Here is a 25,208-nt window from a genome sequence, read left to right as displayed (position 1 = left end):
TTGCAAAGACACATTAATGCTTTTCAGCACAGCAGTTTCCCAAATTCATCAGTCTGTTTCATCCCTAGAGTTGAACATAATGTTCAGTGATTTATTTTCCACGTCAGTAAAATGGTGTAGGAGGAGGAGGCACACAGCTTCTGTGACAGAGGGGGGAAACAAGAGGACCCTAATGTGGGAAAAGGAAAACTGGAGCTTGATGGTTGGAAGTTAGACTTCACTCTAGTGAAGGGGTGAAATCATGGAGAAGAGTAAGCTGTCTAGGAGGAAAGCAAGAGGGTGTTGAGGAGGAGAGGTGAAGAGATAGGAGACACCTCACTTATGGTGTGAGGGATGGTGGGGAAGGAGCAGAGCACAACAGTTTTAACAGGGCTGCACACAAGAGCTGAATCTGGGACACAGTAAGAACTTTAACTCAAATATCTAACTGATGGGCTTAGCCGTAGCCTATAGCTGCCCTCTTCTGCCAAGGTTTCACAGGGTCCTAGGGTAACTCAGGTTGAAAGGAACCTCAGGAGGCTCCTCACTCAATCTCCTGCTCACAGCAACGTCAGCTTGGAGGCCATCAGGCAAGCAGGAGATGGGGGATGGGGGGAATGTGCTGACCTTCCCTGGAGGTGTTTATAAGACTGGTGGATGAGGTGCTGAGGGCATGGTTTAGTGGCTGATAGGAATGGTTGGACTCTATGATCCTGGGGGTCTTTTCCAACCTAGTGATTCTGTGATTCTGTATTGCCTTAAACTGCCTTTTCTGGAGGAGTAAGCAGCTAAACACATCTGAGACTGTGGGCTGGAGCCCAGAGAAGTTATGGAAGAAGGGCAGAACAGCTGTGAAGGCTGTGCATTTCTCACTGGGCTCCTGGGGCATGTGATGGTACATGCTATTTGTATGGCAGCTGAGGAGAGCTGCAAACCCAGCAGAAGGCAAAATGAGCAGACAGGATCCTTGGGCTCACAGCCGCCCTTCATACTCCTCCTCCTGTGGCCCAAAATTTCTTGTGAGCTAATTCCTGCTTCAACACAATCTGCCCTTGATTTCTTTGAATTAACCTGGCTCAAACCCACCCCGCAAATTAAAGAACATAGAAGACTAGTAAAAGTCAAAATTAGTGATTTTAAAACCCAGTAAATTATCAAAATAAAAATAAAATGTGTTAGGCGGTGTGTAATAGTAAGGTATTCTCTTGCTTGTGCTAAGGTAAATCACTTAAAATTCATCCCTGAAAGTAATAGCCACTATTTGCCAGGCTGCTGTCATGTATGTCCTCCAGCATCTCATTAGTTCTGTGTAATTTTTCTCAGCTTCTTTGCTTAGATTTATCCCATTTGCTTTTCTTCTTCACTTGAATGCATATGAAGTATTGACTTACCCACAGGGGCAATTGCCCTTTGTGTTCAAAGTCTCTCCTGGGTCTCACTCTCCTCACCTTTGTGTTGCACTCCCCTCCTACTTCAGGTTTTACTCTAGCCCCAGATTGCCTAATATATATTCTTAAAACCTCTCCTATTTTTAGAGTCCTCTGCATACTAGACATCATAAAGAGCATTAATTATACATACATTCTGTTAAGCTCATAATCTCTTGTGCATTACCAACTATCTCTGGAGAAAGAACTTGTCGCATTTGAATGCATTATTAAAGTGGATGACAGGCTTGGTGACAAGTTTCATTATCTGGATGCATTCCAGTGCCTCCCTGTGCCCACTGCTGATGTTGGAGATTGTGATTCCCCCCAAGCTGCCATTTGACATCTCCAGAGAAGCAGGTAGTGGAATTTTAGGCATAACTTATGTCACCCCAAATTAGATGCCAACACTAGAACTGAACCCTAAACTGTATTTACTAGATCTCCACTGATTGCAGAGAGCCCAGACAAGAGCATACTCCTCCTCCCCGCCCCTCCCCCCCGCCCCAAAAAAAAAGAAAAATCACTGAGGCATCAGTGAGTTAAGCAACAGGTCTTTGCTGTTATGGAGATTGCCTAGGTGGGTGGCCTGAGGTGGGATGTGGGAGAGCTATGACAGCAGGGAGACAGAGTAGTAATTAATTCCTGCACTATCTTGTGTTGTCGCTGCTTCTTTCCTGTTTTTTGTCCTCTCTCTTTTCTAAACCTAGATAACTCTAGCTCTGTGTTGCCTGGATACCAGTGTCTTTTCTTCAGCAAAGTTATCACTGAAACATTGAATAAAGGAAACCATTTTAGGCAGCTTACTTCCAGTGAGGCATTTTCAATTGAAGATTCTTTTATTACACTTATTCCTTTGCGTGGATCTTCATCACTCTTCATACAGTTTATATTTATGACTTATGCTATATCTGATTTTCTACTGGATAACACAGACATCACAATGAATTCCAGTTCTCTGTTTACCTCCTGGTATAAACCTTGCCAGATTTGTCTAGAGTACAACTACTAGCTAACCACAAGTTAAATTTTCCATCGGAGCAATAGGGATAATGTGGCAAATATGGTTGCAAAAAATGTTGAACTGTTATTTCAAGAATAAACTAAGAATTCAATGCTCTAGGCAGGAACAGAGCTTTTGTAATAGCATCCCATGATTTAGGTCCAATGAGTCCCTTCACTGTCCCTCCTAGGCAGAGTGTTTCTTTGAGATTTCTAAATGAATCTAACATTACCAACGCACCTCTCCCGAAGTCCTTTTCTCATCTCTTTTGAATAGGAGCTATTCAGCCTCTTTTGTATCTCCTTAGAGGTAGATGTGTGTGCTGGAGTAGAGCCATGTCTCCCGGGTGGCCAATGGTCTCATCCATCTTAAGTCCAACCCCCTTGTCCCTTTTCTAGCACACATCCACACTGAAATGCTTACCTGAAATCCTGGCCTGATCACTACTGCTGCTCACCCATCCTGAAGAGGCCAGTCTAGAGGCTGGCGTGGGGGAGACATGAGAACTGAACAATGGGAAGATTTGCCCAGGGCACAGAAGGTCATTTCCAGGGCTCACTTCCATTTTTCTGGTTTCTTATCTCAAATCAGTCTAGAAGACCATGGGAAGTGCTCCCATGTGGTTCCTCCACCTGCTTTTTACAGACAGTTTGACTGCTCTCTTAGTTCATACTAAACAGATGCTTTTGCAGTGGCTTTCTTCCTCTCAGATGTACTGTTGCTGCTTTTCTTATAATGCTAATACGCTGAAGTCTGAAGAAGCATAACTTTACCCTTCTATGAAGCAATTTGCCTTGAGCAGGTCCATGGGCAAAAATAGGTAGTGAAACAGTAAGGCTGGCCACTGTCCAGCTTTCCTGACACTTCCAGATGTGACTGAGCAGTTTAAGCAGGGTCTGTGTGGTAGACAGGAGGGATATTGCATCCCTTCATCTACGTAAGAGCCTGTTGAATAAGTATAAAATGTACAAAACTGACTGTTTCTTCATTGCTGGAATGGAATCCTGGCTGGTTATATTATGATATGGTGCAAAAGCTAGCCATGATATATATTTATACTTGGCCCAGGGCAGCTTTTTGCTATAGCACTTGATATTGTATCAGATATAAAAAATGGTCTTTATATATCTGTTCTAGGTAGTGCATTTATTTCTGTCTTATTCCTAAAGAAGACCATGAGGGCTGCTGATATATTGGGTAAGTAAGCGTCTGCTAATACAGACGTGGATCACCATATGGTTAGCAAGCTGTAATTCTCACGCAGCCCCTCACCTTCACACTCCCACTTTCCCAAGCAAGTGCTTTGAGGCAGATACTTTCAAAATTGGGAAGAAGTGACAAAAAGAGAGAAAATCTTTAATGCATATGGGAAAGACTGCATTCCCAAACCCTTCGCTTTTATAACCATAACTCATTCCTTATGTGTCCTCATTGCTCAGATTTATTTTAATTATCTATTTTTGCCTCTGAGGTTGTATTTAGTATTATCTTTATGAGTACAGTACAATTTTAATAAAAACAACGAAGCTATTGAGTTTTTCATTCAAAATAGAAGATTTTTTTTTTTCCTTAATGCATAGGCATTGCACAAAAATTCAAGCTCAGTTTAAAGTGACGACTTCCCTTTTGCTATTAGTTTTATCCCTTCATGTTGGTAATATTTTGTTGGGAAACATCGATGTCACTGTAAAAGCATGTCAGTTTTTTTGTCTGTGTTCAAGATTTTTTTGCATATCAGGACTGCCCTGGTTGAACACAGTAATAGTGAGAGAAAAGCATATTTCAGGGTATGGGCTTTATACAGGCCATTTCCTTTGGGACGGTGCACCTGATGTTGTTAAAGGGTACCTGATGTGTCTGTGGGGTTCCTAATGTCTAGGCTTGATTGCCAAGACTATAACAAGAACATCCCAGCTGTTCTCATGAATGTTTTGGAGAGATCAGTTCAGTATTTTTCCAGGAATACTATATAATATTTATTTAGGCTTGGGATCCAAGTTTGCCAGCTCAGCTGCTACATTCAGAATACCCCCTCCCTTGACTGATCATGTTTCCCTTATGGCCTTATACGCTGCATGCTTCTCTAACTAGTGTTTAGCACTGATTTATTTTATTTCTGTGAGTTCAACTTTGCAAGAAAGATTTAACAATGTTGCTACATTCCATAGGAATGAGCTGTATGATGGGAAATATGTGATTTTTTGCAAGCACATAAATATAGAACAGTTCTGCTTTTTCAAAGGCACTATGTGCACAATAGCTGTGCCAGCAAAGCCCTCCGGATCTGCTTTGTTTTGTTTTTCTGAGCCTTGTATTCCACACCAATTTGTATGTTTGCCAAGAATTTTAAAGATTACTTGAAAAAAAAAATTGATCAGTTATTATCTTCCTTAATTCAATACTGTTTATGAGCTCAGGATCACTTCTATCTTGATACTTTGATGAACATCTGTGTTTGTCAGCTGGATGTCCACAAGGCAGAACTTCAAGATTTTTATTAGAAGCACAATAACGCAAGCTTGACCTTGAAAAGGGGCCCTGGCAGCCTAATGGCTGAAGAGTCTTTTGCAAATCAACCTTTTATAAAATAGGTCATAGGTCTACAAACACAACAGGGAGCGGCCAAAATGTTGGCTTCGTGACAGCTTCACCTAAGCATGGACTGGAACATACCTGTTGTGCATAATGTTTCCAGGGCAGGTCCATAGCTGATGCAGATCTCTGTGGTCACGCTGACTTTAGGAAAGTTGTATTTATTAACACTGGTTAATGATCTAGCTGCCTGGCTCAGTAAGCAGCTTGTCCTTTCACTTTAGGATAAGTTTATGTGACCTTCTTTGTGTCTGTGAGAAGTACAAAGGATTGATTCTCCTGTCATGCACTCGGTGTTAGAATTGAGACTATTTGAAAATGCATTGCTGTTTTGGAACTTTAACTCATGAGGCTTTACTGACAACATTTTTTTCATATTTCCAAAATCCTTTGAGTCTTCAATAAAAATTACACTAGGTAAGGCCACAAATGCAAAGCAACCCAAGAACCTAAGCCAGTATCTGATTAAATGGACTTAAATTTTCTTCTAGAAACTATTTCCAAATCAGCTGGTGAACAAAGATAACCATGATTAACTGTATTACCAAAATAATGTGTCCTTTTCTTTAAAGGAGGAACACTGACAGTAACAGGGACATACTTGTTGGTGACATTTGCTCCAGATGTGCCCCAAGAGCTCACAGCAAGACAAGTACAGAATTATTTAGTGAGCTGGCCTTTTTTGGTGTATTCAGTGAGTATCTGGTCCATATTACTCCCTAAATCAGAAAAAAATGGGGTTCTTGGGCTTTTTGCAGCGTTCTGAATTAGTGGCAGGAAAAGATAAGATTAATTCTATGATTTTCATAGAAGAGAGAGCAAGTTTCTGGGTCATCACCCTAGTACCCAAGCTTAAAATATACTGAACTAAAAGATGTCTTTCAAACTATGTGCCAGGGAAGAGGCATAGTTGTGCAGGATTGACAAGAATGGGAAGATTTTGCATTTCAGTGGGCTTGAGAGAGAACCTAAACATTTGTGCTGCTTATAGTTCCTATGTATGTGTTCATGCCATGCTATCTGCCTGTATATCTAAGTGCTTTTCTGGAATGTAATGGACTTTGCTTTTAAAACTCAGGCTGTGTGTGCTCTTGGTCCTGCCTTTTTCTTTCATATCACCCTGTTTTATCTGCATGTTGCCAAGCCTGGCTGAAAATAGCTTTGAATGGAATTGAAATGTGGAGAGGTGACCTACTTCACTGCCACTCAGGTTAATCTAAACCTGAGTTTGAATTCAAATACAAAAATATAATTTTGTATCTGTATGCAAACTTCAAATACCATACATCATCTTTGATGTATTTAATTAGCACCAGGAACAAGACCAGAGTAAGTAGGAGGAATTTCTCTCTCTCTTTTCCTCTGGAATGCTGAAAATTTATTCCTCCAGCTGAATGCAAAAAAAGTGCAATATAGGAGTTTCAGAAGCAGTTACTTTTCTCCCAGTAAAAGGACTCACTTGGGTTATGTTATTAGTGCCCAGGCTTCTCTCAGTAGGAATCATAGAATGATAGAATCATAGAATGACCAGGTTGGATGAGACCCACCGGATCATCGAGTCCAACCATTCCTATCAAACACTAAACCATGCCCCTCAGCACGTCGTCCACCCGTGCCTTAAACACCTCCAGGTGTTTAACACTCAACCACCTCCCTGGGCAGCCTGTTCCAGTGCCCAATGACCCTTTCTGTGAAAAATTTTTTCCTAATGTCCAGCCTAAATCTCCCCTGGTGGAGCTTGAGGCCATTCCCTCTTGTCCTGTCCCCTGTCACTTGGGAGAAGAGGCCAGCACCCTCCTCTCTACAACCTCCTTTCAGGTAGTTGTAGAGAGCAATGAGGTCTCCCCTCAGCCTTCTCTTCTCCAGGCTAAACAACCCCAGCTCTCTCAGCCGCTCCTCGTAAGACCTGTTCTCCAGCCCCTTCACCAGCTTTGTTGCTCTTCTCTGGACTCGCTCCAGAGCCTCAACATCCTTCTTGTGGTGAGGGGCCAAGGAAGGTCAGTTAGAAAGACACTGAGTAGGCCTGCAAACTTTATAAACACATCTAATTATCCATGAGATTAAGCAGAAAATATACGCTTCCACAAAAATTCTTGATCCTCTTGCTCGATTTTTTGTGCATATTCAAGGCTCCTGAAAGAAGGTGGTACAACTCAGTGGAAGGCATTAATGATCATGCTGCATAAATCCCAATATTTACTTTCAATCAAGCAGTAGAGAGGCTTTTGAAAGCAATGCCCAAGAGTTCTGGTGTATTTAGTAAGGGTAGCTTCAGTATCAATGAGAGCTTCAGTAAGTCCACGTAACCAGCAGAGGGAGAGGGACTTCTCTAGGAGGGTATTCAGAGCAAGCAGCTTGATGCTCACTGGAGGACCTTCATAATTTTTGTGTAAAATGCCTAGTACAGATTAGCTGCTGAGATGTAAAAAAGCACAGCAGAAACTGCAGTTTTCAGTATAAATTTGTAGTGAGGAGACAGTGCAGTGGTATAATGCAGTCCAACACCCTTTCTAAAAGAAGCCCCAAAGTGTGGTCTGCTGAGGAATACCAAAGCACCAATGGTACAAAATGTTCTGTGTGGGTTATGAACTATCCCCATGTGGCACTCCACTGGCATCAGAGGAGTTCTGCAGAAATAGCCTCTAGTTCCCACATGAGACAACTTTGAGTCACCTTCTGAGACTTTGCGGAGGCATAATAAAGTCTGAGCGAGAGTGCCTCTCCTAGCTTGTTTTTTGTCTGTTTTGCTTATGTGCACTTTGAGTCACTACAGAAGATATCAATTATAGATACCGCTCTTAGGTTTCCCTAAACAGAAGTGTAGTGAATATTGGGTTGTTAATATTTAATCTCTGTAAAATCAGGTTCAAACATTTCTGTTCTTCCTTCAAAGTGCCTAGAAGACACTTGCTCTGGTGCCTTCCGGTAATGCTTAGAAACATGGAAAACATCATGATTATAAAAAATGTTAAGGAGATGTGGGCTTGAGGAGACTTCAGTAGAGATCAGTTATAATAGCAAAAAACTATTTTAAGCAGGTTAAGTCCCTTAAATTCCTCCAAACAAAATATGTGAAACTGATATAATCTACACACTGTTCCTAGACTTTGTATTTAACACTACCACAGCTATCAACTATAAGAGTGAGCAATGTTTTGGGTAATTTTCAGGAGACAATCATGGGCAACACCGAGGAAGGCCAGGAGGGTCCCTGTCTGCATCAGGTCCTGTTAGGAGCCATGGACTCTGCTTGCAGCTTGACTCAATGTGATGGCCTCTCCGTTGTCTTGTGATTAAAGGTGAGCTGCTGGTGGGTCACCAAGTGGCAGAGAACCATGGAAGAATAGTTTGGCTGCTGAGCAGCATGATGTGAGAACCAAGTGTTTGAATTTCAGAGTTGAGTAAACTTAAATAACACTCCTGAAAAGCAAACATCATCTTTCTGTCCAGGTTTGGCCACAGGACCGCCATCTCTGGACATATTCCACTGCTGCTTTTGGGGCTTCCCCAGGAGGCAGAATCAGCCAAGCACATGGAGCTATGCACCCCTTTCAGAGCTGCCATCAGGGACTCTTTTATGTCCCTTTGATGGTTTTGCTTGGCTGTTTCCTTTCAGAAGTGACTCTTCTTGGTGGATTTGTTTACTTTTAAATAAGATTATGATGGAGCCTTATGGTAGCTCTAGCAAGAGAAGAGCTGATGAACAGAGCCAGCAATGGTCAGTCAAGGTTGGTGATGTTTAGCTCTACCTGCCACTTCGGGGTCAGAGCGAGGTGGAAGAGGGAGTACAGTAACAGAGCTGGTGTGATGGAGTGGTTTGAGCCCACAGCTTTCCCTGGGCTTGATTTTGAATGATTGTTCTTGCGCAGTTTGAAATCTAACTGACAGGGCAGTTGATGGTGCTTCCCTCTATTGGCATTGTGATTAAAGTTGTCTAGGGGATATAAAATAAATCAATACCAGAGGTGTAGCTGGCTGCTTACAGCAGGGCTGTCTCATGGGTTTCTACATACTCTGTAGCAACCAGTCCAAGAGTCTGGGAGAGGTGATGGGAATGCTGAGGTTTGCACTGAGGGTGAAGCAGATGTCACAGTGCTGTGTCACCTGGAGCTGTGGCCCCATCCCAGTCATACAATCCTGTGTGCCAGTCCTAAACTGGTGTGTCATGGAAGAGGATACTTGGGACATCTCTGAAGCTTCTTTCTTAGCCTAGGTACCTTAACATTTAGGCAATATTTATTTAGCACAGCTTTCTTCTATTCTGTTAGCAATTGTTCACTGTCAAAATAGCAACTGAAGCTCTTTGGAGGCTGTTGTGGCTGCAGCCTGAGAATGCAATATCCCTCTCTGGCCCTCAAATGCTTTTGCCAGTGGCGTGAAGAGTGAAGCTGCTACCTTTACTTCTCCTCTTGAGTTCCCTCAAAACCCTATCCTAGTCTTCCACAAGGAGGCCAAGATGAACTTAAATATACAGACCTTAACATGACTTCTGCTTTCGTTCCTGATTTAGATATACCCAGTGTCACCCTGTGGAATGAAACTGGGGAGGCTGGCCAAGTTAGTTACTGGGAGACTGAGGCAAAGGTCTCTTTTCTACCATCTGGTGGCCCTGCTTGCACCTCTGGGTGCAAGCCTGATAAGGAGGGATGTCACTCTGGTGGGAGATGAGGCCAGCAACCCACAAGAGATTGCAAAGATTATTAAATGAGGGTTGGTCCAGGAATGTACTTTTTATAACCAATAACAAAATGCTTGTTTCTATTTAACACATTATTTTTTTAAAAAAAAAAAATCTACTTTGCCTTTTTTTTAAAATCTTATGATAATGTTTGACATGTTTTAAAAAGAAAGGTGGTATAAACCCCAAATTTGTGTTTGTAATGTTCTGAGATGCAGTTGTTTCTTGGTTGTCTTTGGAAGCAAGAGACCACTGTGAAAGTAAAAAAGAAATTGATATAAAGCATAATTATGTTCTGTTCATATTTTTGAACACTACTAAGCTGGGGGAGGTGTGAGTGTGGTAGAGAATTTTAGTCTGTCTGAGAGTAGCTGACAGCTACTTTCATGCTGCAGTCACTCTCCAAAATAAGAAAACAACTATGTTAGATTATATAACCATTGCTAGTAACTGTTCAGTCGCTTCTTTGGAAACTTCATCACCACAACGCCCAGGTCTTTTTGAGTCTAGTGCTGCCATATTGCAACTGTTGGTTTAAGAGCGGAGTGGCATTATAAAGCATAAAATAGTCTATAAGGATGAAACCAAGGACATAGACATGAAGTTTTTCTATGACTTGTTTTGTTGCTTAAAATGGCAACAATCAGAGTCAGTAGTGATGACAATCTCATTTTCTGTCTTATATTCTAACATACACAAATGAACTTCTGTTTCTCCATGCAGTCTTTAAGGCCACCAGGCTTCTGAGCATCTCTCAGTGCTGAGATCCGCTACGCCTGTTTTCATAAGTCTTCTGGGCTTCACAGTTTTTTGGCTCTTCCATTTCACCTCCCTAGCTATGCAGCACAGAGTATAGCTTAGCGTTGGCTTGAGTGGCAGACGGCTTCTGCTGAGCTGATGATGCAGAAATGGCATTGCACTGGCAAAAGGCAAGAATTGCTGGGGGAATCTGCAAAGACACACATTAACAACAAGTCAGGAAATGTAACTGTCCATCATTTAGCTTGTTATTTCCACAAGGAGGCCAAGATGAACTCACTTCTCCAGACCTTAACATAACTTCTGCTTTGCTTCCTGATTTAGACATACCCAGTGTCACACTGTGAAATAAAGCTGTGAAGGGTGGCCAAGGTACATACTGAGAGACTGAAGCAAAGGCCTCTTTTCTACTATCTGGTGGCTCAGCTTCCACCTCTGGGTGCAAGCCTGATAAAGATGAGCTCCACCACTTTAGATGTTAGATGTTATTAAGGGAACAAGTTTGGACCATGCACAGTGTAGGTAAAGCTGCTTCAGCAGCTGCAGATGTTTTGGAGTGTGGTCTGCTAGTGTTTCATTGAGATTTTCAAGGTAAGCTCCTGACAGGTACCTGTGCTTTGAGGATCACCACCACATGAAATAAATGCTTTCCTCCTTACAATGTATGCAGAAAGTTTGAACAAAAAGACAGTGTTTGGGGGGAATTTTTTTAGTGGGACTGGGGAGAAGAGCAAAGAAGGTAGCAAAAATAAGTTTGCATGTCACGAAGTATGACACTAGGAATACCATAGCTAGGAGAAGAGACTGCTGTTCTTCCAGGTAAGTATTTTTCTCTATAGGAATTATGAACAGTTTCTGTAAGAATTATTACCAATGAACATGGGTATCTTTGCTGTCAGGTTAAAATAGTCTTCTCAGTGCTACCAGTGACAAAATATAGCTAGAAGTGCAAAAAGAAAAACTAAAGAAATAAGAAATGCTCAAAGTTCAACTTTTGCTATAACGGGAAAGATAAATGACAACAATTATTTGATAGCTCAGTCAACTGGTAATAAGTTTAGTTCTGCTAAAGCAGAAGATGTTTAATAAAGTAGTTCTCCTTTGAACTGTTAGAGCAGAGAAGATGAAAAGTGACATTTCAAAGACTGATGAAGCATTTATTGCATAGTTTCACAGCTCTAACTTTCTTCCTTTTTCTTTTCAGATTGTAGAAATTATAATATTCTGCATTCTCCTCTATTTTTACAAAAGAAAAGCTGTGAAGCACATTGTGGTTTTGTTAATGATGGTAGCACTACTGGGTAAGAACATATTATTCACTTTAATGTTCCTGTCTGCTGCTTGATAGTTCCTTGTCACTCAGTCTCCCCAGCTAGTTTAGATTAGGAACATCTCAAAGCAGTGTGCTGAAGGAGAATCGTTGAAACACTTCACATGCTTCTTACTGTGGTCTCTTTTTGAAAAGACAATTATGAAACATATTTTCTATGCTTATTGCTGGGATTATTTATTTTTACTATTTAATTTTAGCATTTAATATGCTGTGTGCAATGGGATTAGGAAGAGTTTTTTTAAAAGAACACATCAGCTTGAGATCCTAGGAAAGAGGACTGTATGAAACTGTTTTAGAGAGAAGGCTAGCTGTGAAAGTCTTTAAAACAGAGCAACATAAGATGTTGTAAGAAATCTGTAAGCAAACACAGTGATATGCTGTGACTGTGAGGACCTTTTCTTTGAATTATCTAGGCCTGTTTGCATATGCTACATTTCATACTTCACCACCTTTCCAGAAGCATAACAAGATCTTGGTGTGGCCTTCTAACATTGCCACAATCAATACTCAGGGAAACAAGACAGATCATTATCAGGGAGCTTTCAGTAAGGTTAAACTTGAAACAGTTTTGAAAAATGCTGAGATACTATCACTAAAGCTCCACTGCTTGCAGGCGTACTGTAAGAATTTGTCACTATCCTGTGTCTTCTCCCATCCTTGTCATATCACTTCACCATGAAATGCTGATGGGACACCACATTTCTTTGGTTGAAGTGAAAAGGTGCTTCAACTGTGCCATTGAAGTCAATTATTATATTTTTCCTGAGTTCAGCAGGTGCATGTATCAATCTGCAAAGACTAATAAAGCACATTTCTAATGGAGCTGGTCATGAGTGTTTTGATAAAACACTCAGTAAAGTTTGCCAGTTACACAATTTGGATTTAACTGAATGTGAAAAGCCTTCATGGATTTAATTGCTTTCCTTCAGATCCTTGCCTGGTTTCTTACCCAGCTGAAAAACTCAGACTTTCAGATCAACCTTTTTGAGACAGTCCTGCCATTTAAGTTTCCCAGTGCTAGGAACATAAAGATCTGTAGCTCTGCAGAAGCCTTGAAGGATTTCCATGCTTCCTGCATGAGACAGAGATGGAAGGGCCCCAAATGCCTTAGGCCTAACTGTCCAACTGCTCTTGGTTTGGAGGAGTGGAGTGTGAGTCCAGCCATCCCTCGGCTCCTAGCATGGAGCCTGAGAGCTTTGGCAGAGCTTTCTTGAGCTGCTCTGCAGCTTCCAACCCTGCCATAAGGAGTGTGAAGCACTGTGCATGCCTGAGGGATGAGCAGGTCCAGTCTCCTTGTATAACTGGAAGCCTGAAGATCCCCAAATGGGCGTCTACACTTGGATGCTGCAGTTCTGGGTAGACTCACCATGACGGGTGCCCCAAGTAAGGTCAACACAAGGCTCTGGGAGACCTGGGCCAATGGGTTGTGTAGCCCTGTGTGTTTATTTTGCAGTGAAGCTTGGCAGCCCTGATGTCAACGGCGCCAAGACCCACTGGACGGCAGCAGGGCTGTAACACCCTGCCCCAGCAGTCACTGCAGTTTGGTGGTTAGGCTGTCACCAAAAGTGACAATTTCAGCTGGCAGCTGCTGGGGTTTTGGTGAGCACATGCAGCTTCAGGAAAAATGTGTCATTATTTCTGCTCTATTAAAAAAAGACACAAACAAACGAATCCTGGTTCATGGGAACTTTGAAATACCCACATTTCCCTCAAGCAGGAAACCCAGATCTGTGGCTGGCTCTGGTTCCTGCAGTTGTCCTGGTGCCTGGCAGTTCCCACAGAGCTACACTTGGAGCCTTCTGCGTGCTTTCCAAATGTTCTGCTGAGTAAAGTGATGGGGAGCTGAGAGGTGGCCCAGCAGCTTTGCTCCCAGCCATCTGATGTGTGTGCTGCCCTTGGAGGGCCCTGGCTGAAGGAGGAGTGGACAAGGCTTGGAGTCTTAGTGGCAGCTTGTAGCAGCAGATATCTACTTTTTCTCATGTCCGTACAGGTACTTTCCTGGTAGAAGATTTGTACAGATGGAAATGAAATGTAGAAAGGTTTCTTTAAAGTGAGGGCAGCCTTTATGTTTCACGGGATAGGAAAGCTTCTTTCATTATGAAGAAAATACAGAGGTGATCATTAAATCCGCAAACATTTTGCTTAGCACAACTCTGCAAGTTTGTTTTGTGAGAATTATATTTCCTTGTGTATATAGGGGGAGTTTTCATAAGTTTTGGGGGAAATATTTCAGATTAAAGTGGGATTTCTGAGTTTCCTGTCCCAACAGCTGGAAAGTGACATCATTTGCCGCAGTAGCCTGAGGGGAGGGGGTGGTTCCAATGGAGAAAGGAAAACCATTTCCTAGGTTTTGAAACTTATTCCAGGGCTACTTTAATCAAAAGATCATTCCACTTATCAGAAAAAAAAAACCAACAACCAAAAAAACCAAATAAAAAATGAACCAAAGCAGAATAAAAGCCTCCTTATGCTTTCTTTTCTGGTTTGTTAAAATGATACGGGATGGAAACTGCCCTTTCATCAGAAACAATATTTCTGCCATATTTACAATGACTGAAACCGTGTTTACCCATTGTTGGACAACTCAAACTGCTAATTTTTACCTGTAGGTGCTCTTTTACAATAACAACCCCCCCACATTAGAGTGCAAATCTTAGTTTTTATGTAGTCTGCTTTTTTGGGCTTGCTTTTGCTTTTCATCATTCCATCAGTACCACTGCAGGCCAACATTTGAGCTCCTCTGATCAGTTTTACTGCTGTGTTTGCTAAACCACTCCACCTATTTCAATTACAGAGCAAGAAATTAGGTACTTGATGGAAAGGTTGTCATGAAAACAGTGAATTTCATGACAGTGAACACAAGATGTATGCAGCTGCTACTTTCCCCTTGAACTTCTGGACTTGCTGTAAGAAAAATGGTTGCAATCACAACCAAAGAATTGAATCTATTCTTCTTCCCTCACCTTTTCTCCCAACCCTTAATCTAAACCTTTTGCACAGTGCAGCTCTCCTTGGCAATCTGAATTTTGTAGTTATAGGAGGGTGAATCAGACCACCAAAATCCAACACTCCTCAGCTCTGGAAGAGGCTCTTGCTGGATCCTGGCTGGGAGATGGTGCTCCTGATGATTAATTACTTTTCTTTAAAGGTCATCTCTGCACCCTGACTCTTCTTATCATTTTTAGTTTCTTTTGAATTTGTTACATTTTACTTGCAGTAAATCAAGAATGCACTCCAAAAGGAAATCTAAAGTAACTCTTAGCTGAACTGTCAGCCCCTTTTCTATAATTAAAAATACGTATTGCATGACTTCACTGAACTGGAGATGTATTAAAACCATTGCCTGCTGTCTGATATTTGTTTGTGGTGATGCAATGACAATAGCTAGAGGACTGAAAACATGTTACTGAAATGTTCTATTTTGTGGGCTAAATCGAATAAATGGTCTTAAGGGTCTGGCCCCTGAAACAAAATGCAGGCCTTTGCCTTTCTTGTCTGCTCTCCCTATGTAACCCACAGGGAGATTTAGGTACAGCTTTGCCCAGCACTGACCAGCTCCTGTCTCAGCAGAGAAATCCTGAGTGTGAGGAGTTATTTTAGGCTGCCAATGTCACATGCAGGCTGCAATTAGGATATGTCCCAGCTATGTGAACAGATAACGAGACCTCTCAGACCTGTCCTGAATTATGCAAGATGGGCTCCAAATTAGCATCTGGAGCTAAATTAAGTATGTCTGGAAGATGTGGAGGCTGTTGTACTACCTCCAACTGGTAGTGCAGTGTTAAGTACCCAGCAGTGGGAAATGGAACTAGTTTTCCTCTACCTGAGCTCAGCTTGTTGTACACACACAAGTCCTACATTGCAAGATTTTATCAAATGCTAACCTCACCTACTCTGGTGAAAATGAGGAAACTTTGGGTACATGCAGGGTTGCAGACCTCAGTGCTACAAGAACTTAAAAGCAAAACACAAAGCACACATGGAGTTAAAGCCACTCTGAGTTTTGGCAGTAGCTTAGTGAGCATTTATAAAATCACACACTTGGTTTTAGATAATCAAGTCCTATCTCAGTGTCTTTTTAGGTGACCAGACCCATGGCTTTGACCTGGCACCTTGTCCTCCCTCATTGTTGCTCTGAGGTCCCTGCTGTGAATCCTGCCCTGATAATCTCTTCCTTTCCCTTTCAGCATCACTGACTGTCATTACTGTAAGGGCTGTGGCCAGCATGATAACACTCTCTGCAGAGGGGAAAATGCAGCTAACTTATCCTGTTTTCTATATCATGAGTATTTTAATGGCAATTTCTTGTGCTTTCCAAGTCAAGTAAGTGAATTTCTACTTATCTCCTAACCTTTGTACCTATATATCTGTCAGGTTTTGTTCGGCACTGATATAGACTTCAGAGTCAAGTTGCACTTAAAGGCAGCAAATTCCTGGCAGAACCTTGACAGGTGCATGAATTCCCTCCATCTCATAGTATTGTTTATTTAGGCTTTATTTCTCAGTTTATAATTGATTAATTATACAGATGCTACCTCATCTCATCAGCATCTTATGCAAGGTCTTCCTAAATTTAGTTCTCGTTTTGGCACAAGTTTCGAACTTATTAAATGAAATTTATATTTATTTAATAGGTATTTTTATTACTTTTAGCAACCTTAGCATCTCTTTTCCCTAGCTTATGTCACTTGTCAGATCAAAGAAAAGAGTTTACCCTGACTTTCTCCCTACCTCTGTTAAATCTGCATTCTGTGTTTTCTTACCCTGTATGTCTGTACCTTTTTCGAAATAGTTAACTTGTAGTGTGCATGGGACATCAGAGTTTTCCCTGCTGGCCTCTGGCCTGTTAAGTGATTGCTTTATGCTGCCTTTGCAGATTGCTAGGGTTGGCAGCATGGTAAAATATGGCTTGCAGCTGAACAGAAAGCCCATTCCCTTTATGCCGGTCCCTGTGCTTCAGGTGCTGATAGGATCATTCAGTAATCTCATCTAGATTGCTCCAGTGTGAGTCTGGGTGTTTACTTGCACGATTATTTTCCAACAGAAGAGCCAACCCAGCTTTCTCATGGCAGAACATACCATTCCCATGTGGAATCAGAAAGTCCATGCGTTATTATGCAGTGACTCTCCATGGCTGACTCAGGAACTCCCCAGTAACAGATTATAGTGTGATTTACATCCAGCTTTTCCTCACTGGGAGAACAGCTCAGGGCATTTAAAATAGGAAATAAAAAGCTCTGTAAATAGGAAGCTGCTGAATTCACTTCTCTTTCTTGCCAGTTTTTTCCTTTCTTTCATTTGCTGGGTCAAAATTAAGACAGGAGTGAAATGTGCCCATTTCATTCTCTGGGCTCAGTGTCTTTCTCTTCTCTGTTGGACACATCTTCTAACTGAAACTGTGCTGTCAGGCTATATTTTTCATTTCAGTTGCTTCCTCTCTTATGTTATTTGACTGTCGTTTGTTAGCTCAGAACAGCCTGCACTGCAACATCCTTCTGGATTCAATGCTGGGCCTTGATATCACTGTTTTAGTCCCTGTGACCAAATTTGTTGCAAATAGGAGAAAATAATGAGGTGTTTTCAATTACTTCAAAATCCTGACTATCCTGTGGATATGTAGGATTTCTCTATTTTTAAAGCACCATGGAGACTGTTCAACAGTTGCTAAAATAACCATGCAATTACTTTAATGACTAAAACAGATCCAAGCTTAGGTTTTTACTGTGCACATATATTGTACCAGTGAAACATGTAAGTATGGTTCTTTTTATAGGTTTTGAATACACTCTGCAGCCTCCTCATTTTTCTTTTTTGTTCTGAAATGCACTGTTCACATAACAAGAGTATTTGCCGGTGCATCTGAGAGTTCACGCTCATGGTTCATTCATCACCGCATGGGTGAATGTTGATAGCTCTGGTCTCCATACAATTGGGTTAATTGCTTTGCCTTTTTTATCTGCTGAAGCAGATTGAGCAGGCTGCTTCATGGCCAATGTCTCAGTCCTGCAGGTTTTTGTGCTGTGTATGCTTCTGTGGCCCTGCACACTCTTGCTTATAAGTCTGGTGAGAGTTTGCGTTGCCTTTCTGAGGAGCACAATGGAGAGTTTCCAACCCAAGGAGCACAGGCTTGGAGTCACCCTCCTGGACTTTCCAAACAGAACAGAGTTTGTCTAGGGTACGACTGCATGGATAAACATACAAATATGTTTTAGCCAACTTGGATTGAGCACTAGCAGCAACGTGGACTTTAGCAAAGTGGAACAGTTCCTTCAAGGACTTGCACGTTCATGTCCATGCTTGAAATATACCCTTACACAACCTGTTTAAATTAGAGCAACTTGTCCCTGGCTGCTTGCAGGCAGCACTTTCTCCAAGAATCAACGCAGACTGTAAGCAGTAATGCCCTAGCATTCCTCCCTTATCTGTGGCAGACAAAATTTTTCCAACGCTGCTTCAAAGGACTCTCCAATGACCGCCTATGGTCAGAGGAATCCATGCCAACCCTCTTGCTTTTGCCTATTTGTTTGTACTCTGCAGAGTCAAAACCAGAAGGTAAATTCAGTACATACATGCATATGTCCAGGGCTGTTGTGGTAAGAAATGGTTACACTTATTGTTAAAACAACATAAAGTAGTTTAAACTGACCTAAAGTACAATGAACCTCCTGTAGGCATGAGGTGCAATAATGCTTGTCTTCCAGGTTCTTGAATCAAGCAATGCATCTGTATGAAGCAACAGCAGTTGTGCCTCTTAATTTTGTGTTCTTCACCACCTGTGCCATCATTTCAGGTTTGTTTCTGGCCTTCTGACTCTACAGAATGATTTTCTAAACATCAGTTTTCCAAGAATTACTGCCTGTGAATAGGAACACAAACTAGTCCTGTTTATCTTCACGAAAAGATGTTCTCCCCAAGTGACAGATGTTTAAGTTCTGAAAAAATAAATAAATTCACAACTTTGGAAGCAAAATAAAAATACCCAAATTCTAGCATTTCCAGAATTGATATGTTCAGTTTACTGTGTTTTGGTGGCTTACTAGAAGTACCTGCATTTGTCCTAGCCTCCTCTTGACATGCAGTAAATGCATTTACCATGTGCACACCAGCCTTTCCATATCCGAACTGGTAGAGTAATTTTAACTGCCTGGCAAACTAGTCAAATGACAACCAGCTGTGTTTCATAGTATTTAGTGTATATTCTGTTTCAGAAGGTGGAATTCTAGGTTAAGTGAAGGAAATAAAATAACTCCAAAGACTTTTAAAGTATTTAGCATTTTATTCTGGGTGAGAACTTTGAACTCAGCATTGTTAAAGAGGGACCGCAAATCTTGGAAGCAGTGCACAGCTTAAGAACATGAGCAGGGAGGATGCCTAGGATGCTGTATCAGCAATGAGCCAAAATGATCATGTTGTTAGAACATTTATGACTCATTTTAACACACACTGGGGACTTTCCTGTCATTGCTATGCAGGAGTTTCTCATGCAGAGCTGCCATTAATGAGAAGGGGAGTTAGCTTTGCGTACAGATTGCCTCAGCACCTGTGTTAGAAGAGACCTACACTTTGCAACTGAGAGCAGACTTGCACCAAAAGGGGTTTGCGTTCCTGTAACCATATGGTGAATTTGGCCTTATGCCTTCTTAAAAAAACAAGTACCTATTCAGGAATGGTTTAATAGCTTTGAGACTGGATGCACATGCATTTGCACCAGGTTAGTTAAACCACTGTAGGGCTTAGAAGAACAAGCTCTGCTGAGTCTTGCTGGGGTGTTCATAGAAGATAACTCATCCCATGATTCCCCCACTCTTTGAAGATACATTCACATATCAGCTGCACTGGTTCACACTCTGGTGTTCCTAAGCAAAACTGTGCTCATCAGTGGTTTAAAGTTAATATACTTGGCTGTGAATTAGGGCAGCTGAGATCCAGATACACATCTGGTTCTGTCACCTCCACAGCAGAGGTGCTAATTCCTGGAAGAGAGGCAAGCAGAAAGAGTTAGTGATTCCTTCAGCAAGAAAGATTCAGCAAGCAAACTTGGCTGCTGGAGCTCCTAACTTGGTGTAAACATCAAGGACAAAGCAAGTTATTGAAAACCTGTTCCCAATTGGAGTTAAGATGTCCACATGGTCTGCTGGAGTGGCTTGACAAATCCATGAAGAACCTGTTAGCTATGTTTGTTTGACTCTGCTTGAGAATAAGACCTTGAGTTTGACCTGTGTAAAAACTGATGCTGACAATGCAAAAAATACCTGCATCTGTGCAGTTGCCAACACAGCACATACTCCAACCTGATAGATTAAATCTTCTCCAGTCCTATGCAGTATCCCAAGAAAGCCTAGGTAATGGAATACGGGCATACAGTGAGCCCATCACAATGTGTACTAATACCTTATTTGGGACTTTTTTGCTCCTTTTGAGAAAGAAACTGTTCTTGACCCTCTCAGCTGTAATTCATATCACTTGGAAGCCAGTCAAGATCTGCAATTCTTGTTTCTGTCACATTCCAGGGGTCATATTTTATCAGGAATTCCAAAGTGCAGCTTTGCTGAACGTGTTCATGTTTCTCTTTGGGTAAGTGTATTGGCCTAAAATCTGCACTAACGTTTGTACTGAAACAGTATTGCCTTGCAAAATCCCTCGTTTTCTCAGTAAGAAGAAACTCATCTTGTTATTAAAGTATTATGGAATAGCCATTATGGTAGGATAAAAAAAATACATTAAAGGAAAGATTGATGTCTGTACTTTGGGAGTTTGGAGGCCTGGGTTTGAATCCAAGTATCTAAAAACGTGAGACCCTTATGAACTACTAATCTCATGATGGAATGAAAAAGCAGCAGCATGTGTTCCTTGAGCAGGAAGGAGAAATCACTGCTCTCCACCAAATATCATGATATACAGGGGTGCTTTTACGACTGTGAGAAATCTCCTCCCATGTTACTTTCCACTTGCATTCCAGCCGGTCTTTGCTGCCATTAGGCACAGTTGATTACACGGGCTGCTTTGTTACAGGGCAGTACTATATTATCTCTCCCCCATCTTCCTGTGCCAAAAAAGACATGGCATGCCTGCAGAAAAGTTCAGAGCATTCTAAGAAGCTGTTCAAAATAAAGATTTGAAGAAGGGCCTGGGTGTTGTGAAAGCGGAAACCTTCTGCTGGATACCAGCACTGTAACAACTCAGAATAAAAGACTGAGGAACCAATGGGAACCTTGTGGTTGGTGTATACTACAGGCGACCTGATCAAAGAGAGTCAACTGATGAAGCCTTCTTCCTCCAGCTACAGGAGGCTTCACGCCCGGAGGCAGTCTGGGCTGCAGTGATCACACACTGGTGGAGTTCAAGGTCCTGAGGAATATGGGGCGAGTGAGAAGTATAGTCAGGACACTAAATTTCAGGAAAGCAAGACTTCCAGCTCTTCAAGGAGTTACTTGGTAGGACACCCTGGGACATGGCCCTCTGAGACAAGGGAGCAGAACAGAGCTGGCAAATAGTTAAGGATACTTTCCATGAGGAACAAGAGTGCTCAGTCACCGTATGTGGAAAATCAGGCAGGGAAGGGAAGAGACCATCCTGGCTGAGTCAAGACCTACTGGTCAAGCTAAAGAAGAAGAGGGAACTGCACAGGCAGTGCAAGCAGGGACAGGGAACCTGGGAAGAGTACAGGGACACTGCCCGGTTGTGTAGGGATGGGGTCAGGAAGGCCAAGGTGCAGCTGGAGCTGAACTTGGCAAGGGAAGTGAAGACCAACAAGAAGGGCTTCTACAGGTATGTCAATCAAAAGAGAAAGGTTAAAAAGAGTGTATGCCCATTGATGATTGAAAATGGTGACCTCGTCACTTTGCAACCTTTTTGCCTTAGTCTTCACTGACAATTGCTCTCCTCAACCCTCCTGGGTCATGGGACAACAAGATGGTGACCAGGGGTATAAACTCCCTCTCACTGTAGAGGAGGATCTGGTTCGTGACCACCTGAGGAACCTGAACATTTATAAGTCTATAGGACCTGATGAGATGCATCCTAGTGTCCTGAGGGAATTGGCAGATGTGGTTGCCAAGCCACTCTCCATGATATTTGAAAACTCATGGCAATCAGAAGTCCCTGGTGACTGGAAGAAGGGCAACATAGTGCCCATTTTTAAAAAGGGCAGAAAAGACAACCCTGAGAACTACCAACCTGTCAGCCTCACCTCTGTGCCTGGGAAGATCATGGAACAGATCCTCCTAGAAGCTCTGCTAGAGGACATGGACAACAGGGAGGTGATTAATGGCAGCCAGCATGGTTTCACCAGGGGCAAGTCCCATATGACCAACCTAGTGGCTTTCTATTATGGGGTAACCGCAGTGGTGGACACAGGTAAACCAATGGGTGTGATCTATCTACTGTAAAGCCTTGGACACGGTCCCCTACAACATCCACCTCTCTAAACTGGAGAGATATGGATTTGATGGGTGGACAGTACGGTGGATAAGAAACTGGTTGGATGGTTGTATTCAGAGAGTAGTGGTCAATGGCTTAAAGTCCAGATGGAGATCTGTGACAAGTGGTGTCCCTCAGGGGTCTGTACTGGGACCGGTGCTGTTTAATATCTTCATCAATTATATTGACGGTGAGATTGAGTGCACTCAGTCAGATTAAGTGCAGATCATAGAATCACAGAATCATAGAATAATCAGGTTGGAAGAGACCCACTGGATCATCAAGTCCAACCATACCTATCAAACACTAAACCATGCCCCTCAGCACCTCGCCCACCCGTGCCTTAAACACCTCCAGGGAAGGTGACTCAACCACCTCCCTGGGCAGCCTGTTCCAGTGCCCAGTGACCCTTTCTGTGAAAAATTTTTTCCTAATGTCCAGCCTAAACCTCCCCTGGCAGAGCTTGAGGCCATTCCATAGCTGCAGGTATCTTCATCCTCTGCAACTGAACTGGAGGAGATGCACACAACTGCTACCTTGTTTTATTGCAGGAAAAGTGTTAGAAAATGGAGATAAGCAAATGTATTTGGCAGGCAAGAATTAGCGGTTGTGTGTCCAGCACAGATCAGACAGAAGATTTATCCAAGCACAGCAGTTTCTCATTGCTCCTGGCTTACAGCTTACCCCTGAGGCACACAGTCAAACAAGAAAAACAACAGAAATGTTGATTGTCTGCAGCTAGACTGAGTTGTTAATGAAATTGCAAATGCTACAATGCTAGCTTAGATGCTCTGTGAAGGTTTGCTCAGGGATTCAAATGTTCTGGTCTCACACTCACAGGCATTTCATTAGGCATATATTGCTGAAAGTGTAATTTTGCCTGTGGAGCCTTTGGAACTGCTAATAAAGCTTCAGGAGGCAAAATCTTGACTGAAAGGGAGCCCAAGATGAATTTATAGAGCTGCCAGGAAGAAAAGTTTCTTTATAGACTGAGCTGCTTGGGTCTGGAAGTCCTCGAAAAAGAAACTTGGAATGAAATCCTCATGCAGTGAACTCTTTCTAATGATTCTATGCCACTGTTATTTTGCAGGTGTCTCCTATCTTTCCTTGGAGTATTTGTAATTGCAAGATATAAAAAAGAGGAGCATTTACAAATTTCTTTTATTGACTGTGGACATATTCCTGGTAAGGATGACTTTTTTTTTTTCTGTCTCTCTATTTAAAAATGAGATATCAGATAATGGGATGACCTAGAAGATTTGAGTCACAAGTGCGTTCTAGTCATATTTAATAAATATACTGTTCCCTTATTTTCTATTCCTGCTCCCAAAGGTTTTTCAAAGAATTTTTCAGACTTTTTCCAAGCTATTGTTAAAACCAGTCAAATGAAAACAATGATTACTGGAGCAAAGAATGTTTAAGTGATGGATTGGAGGGGGATTTGTTTTATTAAAATTCTTCACAGAGTTGTTGTTTTTCCCTTCTCTCACCCCATTTTCTTAGGACAAAAATTGACAGGCAAAATACAACCAGATTCTCACAGTTCACGCTATGGCACTTTGAATAATGAAGACAACTCAGTGAAAAGTCAAACCTGAAAGAAGCAAGCATCTTACATGTCGATTGACTGAAGTAATGCCACTGGAACAAGGATCAGCAACACCTTTTTCTTGAACATATTCAAGTTTATGTTCAACTCCTGTATCTTGATGAGTCAAAGCATTATTTAATCCTCCCTAATTTATCCCATGGCAGCCCCAAATGTGTTCTGAAAATAAAGGAAGCCTTAGAAAAAATAAATAACCATTAATGAAATGGAACATTCTCCTAGTGTCTGTGCCTCTTCAGGATATTTTTAGAGTCTTAATTGCCTTGAAATGCAAATTAGCACAGAACAGGATTATAAAAATTCTTCTTTCAAACCCTCCAGATGCTTAAAGACAAAGGTGGGAAATGAAGATTTTCACACATTACTTCGAAGTGTTCTGCTGTGTGTACAATGCCTTTAAAAATCTGATCCTTCCTGCTCAAGAGTCCAACCTGTGGGCATACATACAGACAAAGCATATTATATTATGTATAGAGGGAAAATCCTGATTCTCTTCTGCCATCAGACTAGTTCTCTTATCTTCCAAGGAAATAAACACTTGTGTGAAGAAAGAGAAGGAAGAGAGTAGTTGCCATAAACATAGGCACATCTGCATTTGTACACATTTGTGGTGCCCAGCCAAGGCAGAGCTAGGGAACCGCACCTAACATTTTACATCTTCCCAGGAGAATCCTCTGCCCTGGGCTTGGCTGGGCTATACTACCTATTAGTATAGCCCAGCCTGAGGTTTAGACTCTTTTTACAGGAAAACAGTGTTTTAGTGAAGAAACTGCAAAGCTCTCCAGAGGGAATGGGGTAGCAAGGCTCCCTCCCTTGATGTGTCTTGGAAAAATACTCCTTAAAAAGAAAAGTAGGATAACTCCTGCCTCCTTCCTAAACCATTTATAATCTGGATGGGGAAAGGCTGTAAAAAACAGGATCACAGAGAGTCAAACAGTACAATTTTTCCTTCATTAAATGACATTGTCTCCACACTGATTTGAAGAGCCAGCAGTGATAGGTACCATGGCAATACAGGCTCTGTGTTCAGGTGTGGGGGGTCTTGATGTCCCTCAGTCCCAATCTTTAGTCAAGAAAGCTTCTTCTGGGCATCTTGCAGTGTTTGCATCTTGGACAAGATTTTTTTAGGTTTGAATTAATCTGCAGTAACGGATAGGGGCCATAGACTGTGTATATTTTGTTTCAGTGGGATATAAGGAAATGCATTCTCTTTTTTTCATGTTTATTTCATATTTACAATAGGTACAGCTGAAGATCCATAAGATAGTTTCATTTCAAACCCTAAAAAGCACAGAGCTGCAGTTGTTCCTATGCAGCAATCTCCCAAGAGCCAGGGCCTTGGGAGGTGGGGTGGGGAAGAAGGTGGGGCTTGTGAAGCTGTTTTCTAATGTCAATTTTTTTCATCTTGC

At 41.9% G+C, this 25,208-nt stretch overlaps 1 protein-coding gene across 1 annotated transcript in view; it reads left to right on the top strand.

Moving 5' to 3' along the window:
* NIPAL2 (NIPA like domain containing 2) overlaps positions 1-24,883 on the top strand; it is a 52,095-nt gene extending 27,212 nt beyond the window's left edge. Inside the window, exons 4-11 of the mRNA XM_069853132.1 lie at positions 3,547-3,606; positions 5,574-5,695; positions 11,643-11,739; positions 15,959-16,094; positions 18,473-18,561; positions 20,282-20,345; positions 23,281-23,375; positions 23,694-24,883. Coding sequence (XP_069709233.1) covers positions 3,547-3,606; positions 5,574-5,695; positions 11,643-11,739; positions 15,959-16,094; positions 18,473-18,561; positions 20,282-20,345; positions 23,281-23,375; positions 23,694-23,788 — 758 coding nt within the window. The 3' untranslated portion in view covers positions 23,789-24,883. The remainder of the gene's footprint in view (positions 1-3,546; positions 3,607-5,573; positions 5,696-11,642; positions 11,740-15,958; positions 16,095-18,472; positions 18,562-20,281; positions 20,346-23,280; positions 23,376-23,693) is intronic.
* Positions 24,884-25,208: the final 325 nt, after the last annotated feature.

The sequence above is a fragment of the Phaenicophaeus curvirostris genome, chromosome 3 (genome assembly GCF_032191515.1).
Source record: "Phaenicophaeus curvirostris isolate KB17595 chromosome 3, BPBGC_Pcur_1.0, whole genome shotgun sequence".
Classification (NCBI taxonomy): Eukaryota; Metazoa; Chordata; class Aves; order Cuculiformes; family Cuculidae; genus Phaenicophaeus; species Phaenicophaeus curvirostris.
The sequence above is the reverse complement of the archived record's forward strand: the minus strand, read 5'-3'. Positions and strand labels throughout refer to the sequence as shown.